At 39.7% G+C, this 17,768-nt stretch overlaps 1 protein-coding gene across 1 annotated transcript in view; it reads right to left on the bottom strand.

The window, feature by feature from the left end:
• Positions 1–17,768, bottom strand: part of LOC126235664 (ATP-binding cassette sub-family C member 4-like) — a 166,546-nt gene that overhangs the window by 110,396 nt on the left and 38,382 nt on the right. The window contains exon 3 of the mRNA XM_049944384.1: positions 4,040–4,177. Coding sequence (XP_049800341.1) covers positions 4,040–4,177 — 138 coding nt within the window. The remainder of the gene's footprint in view (positions 1–4,039; positions 4,178–17,768) is intronic.

Below are 17,768 nucleotides of genomic sequence, written 5' to 3'. Positions count from 1 at the left end.
AAAGTTTAAAGCAACAAGTGAACTTGAAGGAAGAAAAGATAAAACAGGGGTGAAAGAAGAATTTAATGAGTTATTTATGGGAGACTGTTATATTAATGGTTTCTCTGAAGTAATATATGTGTAGAAAATAAAGGGAGGGATATTGTAAATGATATGTGAAGGGAGAAATGTTTGAAGATAAGGGAAGAAATTAATAATGTGCAGCCTGTTATCAAGAGTGATGTTTCTAATGAGCTAGTGGATGTGTTTCTTAAGTCAAGAAATATGGTTTCAGTTTATTAGAGTACTGTTGGGAGTAATTTTTGAGATGAGAAAGTGAGTTGGTTGGTTGATCTGGGGGAGAGGGGTCAAACAGCAAAGCCATTGATCCCGAGAAAGTGAGTACATCTCTTAATGCAGAAAATATCATGCCAATGAGCTCTAGGAATTTGGTACATAAGCATAAGGCTCTATTGAGTTGCAAAGAAAAATGACTTGAATTTCAGCAAGAGATGAAAACTGTAGTTTAAAAAATATTATCAATGGCAAATAATGTGCTATAAAATGCAATGATAGCACAGTTGTATTTTCTGCAACAAGAACTGTAATGTGTAGATATACATTTATACAAAGTTGATGTGTAGTGTGTAGGAATTTGTGTTATGTTGATGTTTGTGTAATTTATGGGTGCAAACCATACCATGATCTACTACAAGAATATGAAGGAACAATATTTGTTGTGTGAAGGTACATATGAAGGCACAACTCTGGTTTGTGGATGTAGTAAGAAGGTACACAGTGTTGTTGCCTGCAGGTAGAGAAGGAGGCACACTTTTAGTGCGAGGAGGTCAGTTGCTAGTGACAGAAAAGTTTCATTCATTTCACTGTAAGAATATATTTTGTGTGACTACTTCATTGGAGTAGGAGGATAAGTTTATTATGTGTTATTTTGCATGGGTTATACATGTTGTGTATGTAGATACTCATTGTGACAAGGAAATCATTTGTGTATTGATAGGTTAAATCTATTATGTTTTAAGACTGTAAGAGAACACTTTTGTGTAAGTTAAAGTTAACAGTAAATATGGGATACACTTAAGCACATATTTGTGTGTTATAACTCATCAGCTGCTGCAAATCGATTTAAGTTGTGAAGAGATTTTAATTTGAATTGCTAGTGTTATGCAGCTGTAATAAAGATTAATCAGTATTGGTTGCTGAGTTGTATGGATTCTGCCACCTTGAAAGCCATGATTTCTAGTAGAAGTATGGATGAAATGTTAGCAGAATATCTAACCCAAAGAAATTAATTGCCAATGGGGATGAAATGTTAGCCAAATATCTAATCCAAAGAAATTAATTGCCAATGGTTTAAGTTATTTTTGTATTGTTATTTATGTTATGCTTGCATTGATTCTACTGGGAACAGCATCCAGTGCCTGAATTATGGGGATTCACTGTGTTGAATCATTATGGGGAACTATACCATAGTCATATTTTGACAACACAAATCTATCCATCCCGATGGTGAGCTGAGAATCTGCATGCATGTGGACATAGTACGTGATTGTTGGAGGCATAAAATCCAGCACATCTTCTGAAGGACAAGAGGTAGTAGGAACCAACTCTCAATTCCAGAATGACGGAATAGTGAAGCGAAAGGCATGCACATGTGCAACGAAAGGATGTTCTTGCATTTCTAGTGTAATTCACAAAACTAAATATTTTTATTGGTAATTTAAGATTAATTGTAAATGTTATTGAGCCCAAACTAACTAAAGTGAAAGCACACATATAAAATGGGTGTTACAGCACAAAAGACTGAATTATTTTATAAGTTTCCTAGTCCATTTTTTTAAATACTTTATTTATTATGTTTTTCTAAGTAATTTTGTCTGCATGTCATATCATTTGAAACTCTGGCTGGTTCATACAACACCACAGAGTTAGCAAGCTAAGTAACACATAAAGCAGAGGTGTGTAAGTTAATACATATGCTGGCAAGCTGTCACAGGGCTAGAGACAATATGTCAATAGAGTAATATGGGTTATAATGGTGACTAATGAATACTTTGAAATTATGTAATAAATCACAGAATCATCATATTGTATATCTAAGTACGGGGTGAGCACAAAGTCTAGTAAATCTCAAAGTGTGGGCCCTTGGTAGCTCGGGGAATGTCGAGGCAGTATAACAGTTCCTGCCAGGAGTTTTGAAACATGTGTTTGGTCACAGTACCAACAACAGCTTGTAGCCTAGCCTTCAGTTCGTTGACATCAGCAACTTGTGTGAAAAAGACTCTGTCCTTGATATAGCCCCAGGTAAAAAACGTCAAGGGGCGCATTGTCTGCTGGAGAGTGGGGTGGCCAGGGTGTTGGATCATTCCTTTGAATCCACTCTCCAGACATTACGCCCCTTGACTTTTTTTTTCTGGGGCTATATCAAGGACAGAGTCTTTGTCACACCAGTCGCTGACATCAATGAACTGAAGCTAGGCTACAAGCTGCTGTGGGTACTGTGACCGAACACATGTTTCGAAACTCCTGGCATAACAGGAATACCGCCTCGACATTCTCTCAAGCACGAAATTTCTATATAGATTTGGAATCGTCATAATCTTCCATATAATTTGTGTGACATCCCCATTTCTTCTCCTAGCTCATTTTAACAAACAATCTGATCATCACTAATTCTGTAACAATTTCTAACATTGTCATAAGTTATTCTCCAGTTAACTCCACTAAGCCTGCCAGAATCAACATTTTAGTTATCCCGTGTTTATTCTCTGGTTAGTCATTATTACATGTTTGTACAACACGTTTTCTGCATTATTCCGAGATCTTAAGCAGCTGCTACGGGGGACTGTATTTACTACTAGCCCTTAGTACTGTAGTGATCTGGCAAAAATTTTCTGTCAGACCTCATTTTCTTGAATACACTGAAAAGATAATATGTAATCTTTCTTAAGTGTTATTCCTGTTAGTCCTTTATTTACATATGGCAGTCTGACCCTACAGATTTCGGTAATAATTATAACAAAGCTGATCATTTGCACACCCAATCAACCACATAAACAAACAGCGATTTGCTTACCCGTTCCGGTTTGTTCTGTTCAGCTAGTACAGCCAGATCCCCTTTTGTCCGTGGCAAAGTTTTTTTTTATTTCTAGACGCGAAAGGGATTCTCCTGGCGGAGACATCATGCACACTATGCACACATTCAAATATCACCTTATGATTCATTCAGAAATCAACTTATAATGTGTGCAAAAAACCAATAGGGAAGCGTTTCAAAATCATACAAATAATTGATAGACCAAAGTGCGCTGGTGCTAGGCGCTTTGTGAAACAAGGCTTTTTTCTTCGAGAATATGAATTTGGCGCCCCCTGAAATCCTGAAATTGCCGCCAGGGGCAGATACACCGATCCCCCCCCCCCTTACCCCCCCTAGATCCGGGCCTGTCATTGATATCAGATACAGCGGACATCCTCAAAGCAAACAGGGACTGCCAAGAGATCTAACTTATTTCAATCACGAGGGGGTTCCAAAGTATCTGTTCTACGTGGATTTCAGAGAAGTAATTTAAAATATTTCGCGGAATGTCTTTAGTCATGCCAACCAACAACAAAACTGTCACTATCCCAGTTGATAATTGGGTGATTTAAATTACAAATGATGACAGGATGACTGGGGAACTTACGTACTGGTAAATTTAGGTTTTCTATAAAGTTGTGTTGCCCAAACTATTACACATGCAGCTGTAGTTACTATCTTGATAAATTTGAATGTGAAAAACAGACCATCTCCATTTACCACTTGCCTATCCTTTTGTTATATGCTTAAATTTCCCCAGAAATCTTACTGCTATCAATGGTGGATTTTAACCAGCTTTCAGTACCTAGCATTATGTGAGCTCCACCACTTTCCAGGAGTGCTTCATACTCTGGCATTTCATTGCAGATCAAATAAACACAAACCAGTGACTTTAGAAGAAATTCATTACTCAAATTTCCTTTATTACTTATATTGGCATTTAATGATACATCTAAGTTCACTCACCTAAGTACAAATATAGCTATGCCTGAGAGTATTCCTTGGTATAATAATTGACCAGCAAATGTGTGATAAATTGCTCTCAAAAGACTTGGTTTCCTTTTCTCCTTTCTATTTGCTGCAGCCAGTTCTTTCTGCCAGTTCCTGAAAAACAGATCATATCAACATTATAAACAGTTTTCATTAATATATATATATATATATATATATATATATATATATATATATATATATATAAAGAAAGATGATGAGACTTACCAAACAAAAGCGCTGGCAGGTCGATAGACACACAAACAAACACAAATATACACACAAAATTAATAATTTAATAATAATTTAGAAGAAATTCATTACTCAAATATGTCTGCTTGTGTCTGTATGTGTGGATGGATATGTGTGTGTGTGCGAGTGTATACCTGTCCTTTTTTCCCCCTAAGGTAAGTCTTTCCGCTCCCGGGATTGGAATGACTCCTTACCCTCTCCCTTAAAACCCACATCCTTTCGTCTTTCCCTCTCCTTCCCTCTTTCCTGATGAGGCAACAGTTTGTTGCGAAAGCTTGAATTTTGTGTGTATATTTATATTTGTGTTTGTTTGTGTGTCTATCGACCTGCCAGCGCTTTTGTTTGGTAAGTCTCATCATCTTTCTTTTTAGATATATATTTTTTCCACGTGGAATGTTTCCCTCTGTTATATATATATATATATATATATATATATATATATATATATATATATATATATATATATAAGAAAGATAATGAGACTTACCAAACAAAAGCGCTGGCAGGTCGATAGACACACAAACAAACACAAATATACACACAAAATTCAAGCTTTCGCAACAAACTGTTGCCTCATCAGGAAAGAGGGAAGGAGAGGGAAAGACGAAAGGATGTGGGTTTTAAGGGAGAGGGTAAGGAGTCATTCCAATCCCGGGAGCGGAAAGACTTACCTTAGGGGGAAAAAAGGACAGGTATACACTCGCACACACACACATATCCATCCACACATACAGACACAAGCAGACAGACAAATATGTCTGCTTGTGTCTGTATGTGTGGATGGATATGTGTGTGTGTGCGAGTGTATACCTGTCCTTTTTTCCCCCTAAGGTAAGTCTTTCCGCTCCCGGGATTGGAATGACTCCTTACCCTCTCCCTTAAAACCCACATCCTTTCGTCTTTCCCTCTCCTTCCCTCTTTCCTGATGAGGCAACAGTTTGTTGCGAAAGCTTGAATTTTGTGTGTATATTTGTGTTTGTTTGTGTGTCTATCGACCTGCCAGCGCTTTTGTTTGGTAAGTCTCATTATCTTTCTTTTTAGATATATTTTTTCCATGTGGAATGTTTCCCTCTTTATATATATATATATATATATATATATATATATATATATATAATTTCCTGAGAAATAAACCAAAAAAGAGACTGAGAAAAACAACTTTGTTTTCTGCCACATACCAGTGTATGAAGTACACACAGAAATATTATTGACAAATAGGAAGAAATGTCAGTATGTGCTACGTCAGTAAAAAGGCATGTGCTCAGACTGGTGGAACATGATCCTACACTCTTCAACTGTGCCAGTACCTCATTAAAGAGTAACAGACTTTCTGCCCATCAGCTCTAGCAGTATTCCCAGGTCGTGTTTGCAAATAAGGGCCCCGCCATTTACGCCTCATCAATGAGATATACGGTTTGCAATAATGGAGAACATTTCTGCCCAGCAACGAATTTATAATGACCTCGAGCAGTTCACTTTAGTGGTCAGTAGCCTCGACCAACGAGTCACTTCCACTGATGGTTGCACTATTCCCGTGTAAATGACTGTTTGACTACACACACCACTCACAGGCTGGAAAACTTAAGTGCTTCTACGCTGGATGACATAGGGGCCGGTGAGAGCCCTACCACTTAACTTGGATCTGAACTCCACAGCATTTAAAATGACTGTGCGACACAACAGGATGAAACTACCATGTTACTGGTACCTAAGGAGAATAGTGTACTGGAAGATACTCCGATGGTAACAGAATGTGAAATAGGAGCAGCCTGCAAAACATTAGCGTGGCTTAGACATTGCCCAGTGCAACCATCTTTACTCAGACAGCAGCATCCTCAGAAGCCCAGCAGACCGTGAAGCCGTGGGGTGTGTCCACATACATAACACTACATCACATTCACACCACCCCCTTTCCACCGTTTTCATCAGGTATCTGTTGGATTACACTGGAATGACTACGTCAGACCAACGTCGCCACTGAGAGGGTTAATCCCACAAGGACTTAACGACCAACTTCAAATGGCATCGTGAATACACCAGAGGAACCGAGACTTCACACAGCTCCCCTGTTGTCTGCTGCTGCTGATGCTCCTTTCAACCTCAACTCCCTGGGACCAGCTGTGTCAACTACTTCAGTTATATGCCCACCACACCCAGCTGCCCACACATGAGCTGACTGCATAGTCAAGTCCAGATTCCCCTTTGTCCCTGGTGCTTTGCACTTTGATATGGGGTGGGTGGGGGGGGGGGGGGGAGGGCTGTATGGGAGTGATATAATCAACAAATCAATGTGACAAATGAAGTGCAGTGTCTCTTCAGCTTCTCATGTTCTTTGTTGTTTCCTGTTCTCTGTACTTCTTTAACGTCTGTTTTGTTGTTATGGTGGTCTTCAGTCCTGAGACTGGTTTGATGCAGCTCTCCATGCTGCTCTATCCTGTGCAAGCTTCTTCATCTCCAAGTAACTACTGCAACCTACATCCTTCTGAATCTGCTTAGTGTATTCATTTCTTGGTCCCCCTCTACGATTTTTACCCTCCACACTGCTTCCAATGCTAAATTGGTGATCCCTTGATGCGTCAGAACATGTCCTACCAACCGATTCCTTCTTCTGGTCAAGTTGTGCCACAAATTTCTCTTCTCCCCAATTCTATTCATTACCTCCTCATTAGTTATGTGATCTACCCATCTAATCTTCAGCATTCTTCTGTAGCACCACATTTCGAAAGCTTATATTCTCTTCTTGTCTAAACTATTTATCGTCCACGTTTCACTTCCATACATGTCTACACTCCATACAAATAGTTTCAGAAACGAATTTCTAACACTTAAATCTATACTCAATGTTAACAAATTTCTCTTCTTCAGAAACGCTTTCCTTGCCATTGGCAGTCTACATGTTATAACCTCTCTACTTCGACCATCATCTGTTGTTTTGCTCCCCAAACAGCACAACTCATCTACTATTTTACGTGTCTCATTTCCTAATCTAATTCCCTTAGCATCACCTGATTTAAGTCGACTAAATTGCATTATCCTCATTTTGCTTTTGTTGATGTTCATCTTATATCGTGACCGCCTCCGGTAGCTGAGTGGTCAGCGCGACAGAAGGTCAATCCTTCGGGTCCGGCTTCGATTCCCGGTTTGGTCGGAGATTTTCTCCGCTCATGGACTGGGTGTTGTGTTGTCCTAATCATCATCATTTCATCCCCATCGACGCGCAAGTCGCCGAAGTGGCGTCAAATCGAAACACTTGCACCCGGCGAACGGTCTACCCGACCGGGGCCCCTAGTCACACGACATTTTATTTATCTTATATCGTCCTTTAACGTCTACACATATCTGTTTTGTGGCTGTGCGTAATAAATTGTAATCAACATACCGATAGTCCACGTATTTTTTATGTAGACATTAGTGTCCCTACAAAGTCATTTAATAAATTATATGATGCTGTGATCCCACAACAGACAGAACTTTGTGAAATACAATGATCACAAATCCTAGTGGTTTAACATCGATTTTGGAATTTTGAAAATTCGATATCATAGCATGTCACCCCTATCAGCAGGATGATTAGATTAGATTAGATTAGATTAATACTAGTTCCATGGATCATGAATACGATATTTCGTAATGATGTGGAACGAGTCGAATTTTCCAATACATGACATAATTAGGTTAATTTAACAACATACTTAAGTTAATATAACAACTTTATTTTATTGTGTTTTTTTGTTTTTCTTTATTTTTTATTTTTATTTTTAAAATTTTTTTTAATATTTTTTGTTATTTTTTTCTTAATTTATATCTAAAAATTCCTCTATGGAGTAGAAGGAGTTGTCATTCAGAAATTCTTTTAATTTCTTCTTAAATACTTGTTGGTTATCTGTCAGACTTTTGATACTATTTGGTAAGTGACCAAAGACTTTAGTGCCAGTATAATTCACCCCTTTCTGTGCCAAAGTTAGATTTAATCTTTAATAGTGAAGATCATCCTTTCTCCTAGTATTGTAGTTATGCACACTGCTATTACTTTTGAATTGGGTTTGGTTGTTAATAACAAATTTCATAGGAGAGTATATATACTGAGAAGCTACTGTGAATATCCCTAGATCCTTAAATAAATGTCTGCAGGATGATCTTGGGTGGACTCCAGCTATTATTCTGATTACACGCTTTTGTGCAATAAATACTTTATTCCTCAGTGATGAATTACCCCAAAATATGATGCCATACGAAAGCAATGAGTTAAAATAGGCGTAGTAAGCTAATTTACTAAGATGTTTATCACCAAAATTTGCAATGACCCTTATTGCATAAGTAGCTGAACTCAAACGTTTCAGCAGATCATCAATGTGTTTCTTCCAATTTAATCTCTCATCAATGGACACACCTAAAAATTTGCAATATTCTACCTTAGCTATATGCTTCTGATTAAGGTCTATATTTATTAATGGCGTCATACCATTCACTGTACGGAACTGTATGTACTGTGTCTTATCAAAATTCAGTGAGAGTCCGTTTACAAGGAACCACTTGGTAATTTTCTGAAAGACAGTATTGACAATTTCATCAGTTAATTCTTGTTTGTCAGGTGTGATTACTATACTTGTATCATCAGCAAAGAGAACTAACTTTGCCTCTTCATGAATATAGAATGGCAAGTCATTAATATATAATAAGAACAACAAAGGACCCAAGACTGACCCTTGTGGAACCCCATTCTTGATAGTTCCCCAGTTTGAGGAATGTGCTGATCTTTGCATGTTACGAGAACTACTTATTTCTACTTTCTGCACTCTTCCAGTTACGTACGAAGTAAACCATTTGTGGCCGGGCGAAGTGGCCGCGCGGTTCTAGCGCTGCAGTCTGGAACCGCGAGACCGCTACGGTCGCAGGTTCGAATCCTGCCTCGGGCATGGATGTGTGTGATGTCCTTAGGTTAGTTAGGTTTAACTAGTTCTAAGTTCTAGGGGACTAATGACCTCAGCAGTTGAGTCCCATAGCGCTCAGAGCCATTTGAACCATTTTTGAAACCATTTGTGCACTGTCCCACTCATGCCACAATACTTGAGCTTGTCTAGCAGAATTTCATGATTTACACAATCAAAAGCCTTTGAGAGATCACAAAAAATCCCAATGGGTGGTGTTCGGTTATTCAGATCATTCAAAATTTGACTGGTGAAAGCATATATGGCCTTTTCTGTTGAAAAACCTTTCTGGAAACCAAACTGACATTTTGTTAGTACTTCATTTTTACAGATATGTGAAGCTACTCTTGAATACATTACTTTCTCAAAAATTTTGGATAAAGCTGTTAGAAGGGAGATTGGACGGTAATTGTTGACATCAGATCTCTCCCCCTTTTTATGCAAAGGTATAACAATAGCATATTTCAGTTTATCAGGGAAAATGCCCTGTTCCAGAGAGCTATTACACAGGTGGCTGAGAATCTTACTTATCTGTTGAGAACAAGCTTTTAGTATTTTGCTGGAAATGCCATCAATTCCATGTGAGTTTTTGCTTTTAAGCAAGTTTATTATTTTCCTAATTTCAGAGGGAGAAGTGGGTGAGATTTCAATTGTATCAAATTGCATAGGTATGGCCTCTTCCATGAACAGCCTAGCATCTTCTAATGAACACCTGGATCCTACTATATCCACAACATTTAGAAAATGATTATTAAAAATATTTTCAACTTCTGACTTTTTGTTCGTAAAGTTTTCATTCAATTTGATGGTAATACTGTCTTCCTCTGCTCTTGGTTGACCTGTTTCTCTTTTAATAATATTCCAAATGGTTTTAATTTTATTATCAGAGTTGCTGATTTCAGACATGATACACATACTCCTGGATTTTTTAATAACTTTTCTTAATATAACACAGTAGTTTTTATAATTTTTGTTAGTTTCTGGGTCACTACTCTTTCTTGCTGTCAGATACATTTCCCTTTTCCGGTTACAAGATATTTTTATACCCTTAGTAAGCCATGGTTTGTTACAAGGTTTCTTACGAGTATATTTAACTATTTTCTTGGGGAAGCAGTTTTCAAATGCATTTACAAAAATGTCATGAAATAAATTATATTTTAAATTGGCATCAGGTTCACGGTACACCTCATCCCAGTCTAACTGCTGTAGGCTTTCCCTGAAATTTGCAATTGTTAAATCGTTGACTGAACGTACTACTTTGGAGGACTGTTTAGTATTGCTGAATGGAGCTATGTCATATATTGTAACTAGCTGTGCACCATGATCAGAAAGACCATTCTCAACAGGCTGAGCATTTATCTGGTTAAACTTATCTTGGTCTATAAAGAAGTTATCTATCAGTGAGCTGCTATCCTTTACCACCCGAGTAGGAAAATCAATAACGGGTGTCAAATTGAAAGAACCGAGTAATACTTCAAGGTCATTTTTCCTATTACCCTCTTTCAGAGAATCTACATTGAAGTCCCCACAAATAATAATTTGCTTCCCCCTGTCTGACAGATAGCACAACAAGGAGTCCAAATTTTTCAGAAATAGATGAAAATTTCCTGATGGGGACCTATATACAGTTACAATTATAAATGTGCCTTTATTTAATTTAAGCTCACAGGCACATGCTTCTATATGTTTCTCTACACAAAACTTTTTTGTTTCTATACTTTTTGCACAATGATAACTTTTGACATAAATGGCAACTCCTCCTTTCTCCATATTTTCTCTCATTACATGTGCAGAGAGCTTATATCCACTTACATTTACCTTATCAATATCAGTAACAATGTGATGCTCAGACAGGCATAGTATATCTATTTCATTCTCAGCTTCTAAATCTTCTAAACAAACCAGAAGCTCATCTACTTTATTCTTTAAACTCCCAATATTTTGATGAAATATACTTACATTATTTTTAATTATACTTTTATGAGACCCTTTCCTTATTCTAACATTTGCAGTACTCTCCTGTCTGAGTTTCTCATTGTGCTTAGGCCTAGTTCCTATACCGGTGGTCACACGGTGTTCAGAGAGGCAGATTATGTCAACTGGGTTGGGTGACTTTAATTCATCAATGCAATTACCTAGGACTGAGATACAACTTGGTGGAGATAAAATTTCTGGTGATTGGTGAAAATTTATAATTGATAAATGAAATGAGATGCTGCACACTATTACATGGGGATGTTTAATTCGATTGTTCATGGGAGTAGAATTCCGAAATAAAAGGAAAATAACGGATCCAGCACCAACTTCACTGAAATGGCAAGTGTTATTTCCTTAAAGGAGGTGAAATTTTAACAGGTGAAATGTGAAAAGTCTACCACGAAATGACATAGTCGCTGAACAGCTGAGCAGTTTTGATTCAAGAGCAAAGAAAATGCGAAAGAGCAATTCGAAGACAAAAGTAACACTTAAGGGCACCACACATGAGCGACTGATCGCAGCAATCCATCACATGGCCTACTGACGGCTTCATAGATCGGACACGTTCTTGTGTGAGAAAGTTGCACTAATCAGTCACTCATCGCTGATCGCACGGAAATCCCAGGAAATCTGATGGATCACAGCTGCAGCTCATGCTGCCTGGTTGGTTAACAGCGATGTGTGACAATATGCACAGGACACCAAATAATAGGAAGTGCAAGGCCCGTGTTACGATACAGGAACACAGAATGACAGTAGCGCTCATAGTGGCATGGTAAGGAACTTCAAATACGGCGTAAATATGACGCAAAAATCCATATTCTTGACCTGAGAAATACGACTATTCGATGTAATGTTTTTCATTTATACTTTATCGGTGGGCCTCATAGTGCGTTACTTGTAAATGTGTCTGTGGCCTTACAGAGTACTTTACTGAGGTGACAAAAGTCACGGGATAGCGATATGCCCATACGCAGATGGCGGCAATATTGTGTGCACAAGCTATAAAACGGCAGTGCACTGGGGGCTGTCACTTGTACTCAGGTGGGGTATCTGGGGTGACTACGGCCGCACCACACGAATTAGCAGACTTTGAATGCGGACGCACGGAACATTCCGTTTCGGAAGTCATTAGGAATTCAGTATTCCTAGATCCACAATGTCAAGAGTTTGCCGAGAATACCAGCTTCTCACCACGGCCAACCCAGTGGCCGACGGCCTTCTCTTAACGACTGAGAGCATTGCGTTTATGTAGAGTTGTCAGTGCTGACAAGCAACACTGCTTGAAATGACCACAGAAATCAATGTCGGATGTATGATGAACATATGTGTTAGGACAGCGCGGGGAAATTTGCCGTTAATGGGCTGTGGCAGCAGATGACTCATACGATTGCCTTTCCTAATAGCGTGACATCACCTGCAGTGCTTTTCCTGGGCTCATGGCCATATCAGATGGACCCTTGACGAATGGAAAACCGTGGACTGGATAGACGAGTCTCGATTTCGGTTGGTAAGAACTGATGGTAGGGTTTGGGTGTGGTACAGACCAGATGAAGGCATGCACCCATGTTGTCAACAGAGCTCTGTGCACGCTGGTGGTGACTCCATAATATTGTCAGCTGTGTTTCTGTGGAACAGTCGGCGTCCTCCGGGCCAACTGAACCGATCATAAATTGGAAATGATTATGTTCGGCTACGTGGAGACCATTTGCAGCCATTCGTGGACTTCATGTTCCCAAAGAATGATGGAATTTTTTGACGGATGACAATGCGCCACGCCACCAGGACACAACTGTTCACGATTGGTTTGAAGAACATTCTGGGCAGTTGGAGCGAATGATTTGGCCACCCAGACTGCCCGACACGAATTCCATGAAACATTTACGGGACATGATCGAGAGCTCAGTTCGTGCACAATATCCCGTACCGGCAACACTTTCGCAGTTACGAACAGCTATAGAGGTAGCGTGGCTCAATACTGCTGCTGCAGACTTTCAATACTCGTTGAGTCCTTATCACATCGAGATGCTGCAAAAGGAAGTCCGACATGACACCAGGAAGTATCCCATGACTTTTGTCACCTCAGTGTATACTGCTATTCGAGAAATCTCAATCAAAAACTAATATTTTCTTGTGAAACTCAATATTGCATTTTCGACTGCGTGGCTTGCATCAAGTGGAAATAATTGGGCTTTAGCACCTGTCAGAACCAAAAAATCATATAACATTACATGACACAGAAGCCGGTTCCTTCGCGTTCTGTTCCTCATTACGATCTTCTTGTATGTATTGCATTATTAGTATTGCATTGTAAATATCTTGCTCGTATTCCGCTTACCCCTTGCTTGCATCCATAGTGCAGTATTGGGAGGATAAACGACTCCATTTTTTTCCACATAAAACGCTAGTTTGGTTTGTTGTATGGTGTTTTGGGACCTTGTGTTTATTTGTACTGCTTATGAATCAGTTTGGATTTTCGAAAACTGATGATAAAAAATATAATGAGAAATCATTTTAAAAAAATACGAGTACTGTTCTCAAACTCAGGTAGTTAAAACATAATTTCCTATTGTCAAAACAATAAAATCACGAGACTTAATATAAACAACAGATGCTACCGCCTGTCTCCGTAGCAGTGTCACTTCGCTCCCTATGACTATGACGTCATGTTTTCAACTGCTGCTAGCGGCAACGTTCAAATAGCTGCATTATAGCTGCTTGGTGAACGTGTGTTCAGTATTAAATGATCAAACATTTAGCAATGAATGACGATGAAGATACTCCTGACCCTCCGGTGTCACGTACAATTCGGACTTCTTGAAGACTTAGGAAAAACGAAACACACACACACGGAATTATGGCAGTTCCTCGCCCCATAAACCTGCACATCGCATCACGTTGGTTCCCCACTGTCGCGTTGACTAGTGCCGGCACAGCGGCAGGTCACAGTTACGTTGCGATTTAGTACACGTTTACTGTCTTAAATCTACGGTACCAACGCGTTCCAGTGACTCCAAAATAAGTTACCTGGGAAGTGCCGGACGTCGAACCTGCCGTAATTAAGACCTGGACATAGGCTCTTTTCTAATTGAATCGCAAATTGTTGAAACCAAATAAGTCAAAATTTTCAGTTTTCGTTTTTTCACTGCCTAGTACATTTAAGAGTATAGTTTATCGTTTGGGGCTGAAATGAAACGCGTCTTGCTCCTGAAAATGGTAGAACAGGATGTGCATTTTACGCTGTTTGTTGTTGAAGCCAAACAAGTTACTGACTTATTTCGCTTCAACAGATGCTGCTCGTTCCCGCACAGAATCTGTTTTCCTCAGATACTACACATTGTTGATAAAATTATCAACTTCCGTTGTTGTAGCACTAACAGTCACTGTTGATGTTCACTGAGCGGCAGTTGGTTGTATTACTATGGCTCCAAAAAGGAAGAATAGTAGTGCAGATTGTGTTAGAAACAAGGTCAAGACAGCTCGTACCAGAGGACTGCCTTATCGAAACAGAGGAGGTTATGTTCCACGGAAAGCAGCTAGAGAATCTTGCTGGTAAATATGTCTTTCTTGAAGCAACCGTAGGAAACTGTACAGATGTAAATAAAATCAATATTACCAGCAATGCCAATCTTAGGCCTACATTATTAATTTATTTCAGCTGCAGAATGAAATGTTGTGACTCTATAGCCATAGTTTTTCGTTACACGCACAACTTTCCGCTTCCACATATCCCTATCCAACAGATGTTCTATCTGCGCCAACAGTCGGAGTACTGTTTCAGCATACACGATTTGAAAACTGAACGCTCCACTGTGGCATGTACCATGAAGGTTTAGGAAAGAAAGGTGGAAACGAAGTAGCATCTTCCGTTTCTGATTACATAAAAGCGATATCAGTAAAAATGTGACTGATCTTCTTTTGTTTCCAGATGGCTGTGCCGGCCAGAACAAAAGCCACACATTTATACTCATATGTATGGGCATGGTTCAAGCTGGAATACTCAAGAGCATAATACACAAATTTCCAGAGGGAGGCCACTCATTCCGCCTGTGTGATCGCGATTTTTTGGACAATGTATGACGAAAATTAAAACTCATGACCTCATTTACACCCCTTATGAAACACGGAACTGATAATAAGCAGGTAAAGGAATGTGACAGCAAAATTACTTAATGGAGAGGAAATACTAGATTTCGACAAATGTGGCCAAAATATTTTAGAAAAAGCGATGTTTTCTGCGAGACACTGACAGAACACTGCAATAAAAAAATGGCCTTCGCTCCGTGTAGCTTAAAAGAAATACACTGCTGGCCATTAAAATTCCTACACCAAGAAGAGATGCAGATGATAAACGGGTATTCATTGGACAAATATATTATACTAGAACTGACATGTGATTACATTTTCACGCAATTTGGGTGCATAGATCCTGAGAAATCAGTACCCAGAACAACCACCTCTGGCCGTAATAACGGCATTGATACGCCTGGGCATTGAGTCAAACAGAGCTTGGATGGCGTGTACAGGTACAGCTTCCCATGCAGCTTCAAAACGATACCACAGTTCATCAAGACCAGTGACTGGTGTATTGTGACGAGCCAGTTGCTCGGCCACCATTGACCAGACTTTACAGTTGGTGAGAGATCTGGAGAATGTGCTGGCCAGGGCACCAGTTGATCATTTTCTGTATCCAGAAAGGCCCGTACAGGACCTGCAACATGTGGTCGTGCATTATCCTGCTGAAATGTAGGGTTTCGCAGGGATCGAATGAGTGGTAGAGCCACGGGTAGTAACACATCTGAAATGTTACGTCCACTGTTCAAAGTGTCGTCAATGCGAACAAGATGTGACCGAGACTTGTAACCATTGGCACCCCATACCACGCCGGGTGATACGCCAGTATGGCGTTGACGAATACACGCTTCCAATGTGCGTTCACCGTGATGTCGCCAAATACGGATGTGACCATTATGATGCTGTAAACAGATCCTGGATTCATCCGAAAGAATGACGATTTGCCATTCGTGCACCCAGGTTCGTCGCTAAGTACACCATCGCAGGCGCTCCTGTCTGTGATGCAGATCTAATAGACCATGCTGCCGCAAACGTCGTCGAACCGTTCGTGCAGATGGTCGTTGTCTTGCAAATGTCCCATTTGTTGACTCAGGGATCGAGACGTGGCTGCACGATCCGTTACAGCCATGCGGATAAGATGCCTGTCATCTCGACTGCTAGTGATACGAGGCCATTGAGATCCAGCACGGCGTTCCGTATTATCCTCCTGAACCCACCGATTCCATATTCTGCTAACAGTCATTGGATCTTGGCCAACGCGAGCAGCAACGTCGCGATACGATAAACCGCAATCGCGATAGGCTACAATCGGACCTTTATCGAAGTCGGAAACGTGATGGTAGGCAGTTCTCCTCCAAACACGAGGCATCACAACAACGTTTCACCAGGCAACGCCGGTCAACTGCTGTTTGTGTTTGAGAAATCGGTTGGAAACTTTCCTCATGTCAGCACGTTGTTGGTGTCGCCACCGGTGCCAACCTTGTGTTAATGCTCTGAAAAGCTAATCATTTGCATATCATAGCACCTTCTTCCTGTCGGTTAAATTTCGCGTCCGTAGCACGTCATCTTCGTGGTGTAGCAGTTTTAATGGCCAGTAGTGAGCAATATCTTGAGACAGGAGAGGTGGTTGGCTTTCCGTATATCGATGGATGAGTAAGACATACTTTTCACTTAAGAAAATAACATGAGCCCATCATTCCAGGATTAATGGGCAGCATTCCAATGGCCTACCCAACATACCAAGTACCTATTTCCAGAATGAAGATGGAAGATGTGAAGAATATGCGCCTGCTGCAAAGAGATCATTCTATGAAGTGCTTTCTTGGCCAGTGATTGACTAAAATTATAGCTAATGCACAGTTACTCGTCATTTTCATCTTCTCTTCAGGTATTAGGCAGGAACTGCCTGTTACAGTACCCATTTCTATTGGGGTCTTCCTGAGTCTCTTCTCCCATGGCACTTATAATTTCTTGCCTTTAAGGGAAGTCACTCACCATTCTTTGTAGATGTTCGTTCCATTTTCTTCTGTAATCTCGAATTTTATCACTGAGGCTAAAGATTTGCAGTTATTCTCTAATATCTTGATTTCTTAGCCCGTATTCTCTTGTGCAACCTTTAACACCTCTAAGGAATTTTATTTCTTGTGCCTAACTCCGGCTTTCTTGCTTCTTGGTAATCACCCAGGTCTCACTTCCATAGAGCAGTGTGGGAACTGCAGCAGTTTTGTAAAATTTAATTTGAGTGTCTTTCCTTGTTTTGTTTTTTTAAGTTTCTGTTAATTGTTTCGCATACCTGACTGAATTTACTAATCTTAATTTCATAGCCATATGTCATTTCACATCCGAGGTAACTGAAATGGTTTACTTGCTCTAAAATCTTCTGATCTATCACTATTTTGGTTCTGATTGGTTCTTTCCCTATGAAGGCCACTGTTTTAGTTTTTTCTTTTGAAATTTCCATGTTAAATTTCGCA

The sequence above is a fragment of the Schistocerca nitens genome, chromosome 2 (assembly GCF_023898315.1).
Source record: "Schistocerca nitens isolate TAMUIC-IGC-003100 chromosome 2, iqSchNite1.1, whole genome shotgun sequence".
Taxonomy (NCBI): domain Eukaryota; kingdom Metazoa; phylum Arthropoda; class Insecta; order Orthoptera; family Acrididae; genus Schistocerca; species Schistocerca nitens.
Note: the sequence above shows the minus strand (reverse complement) of the source record. Positions and strands in the feature narration are given on the sequence as shown.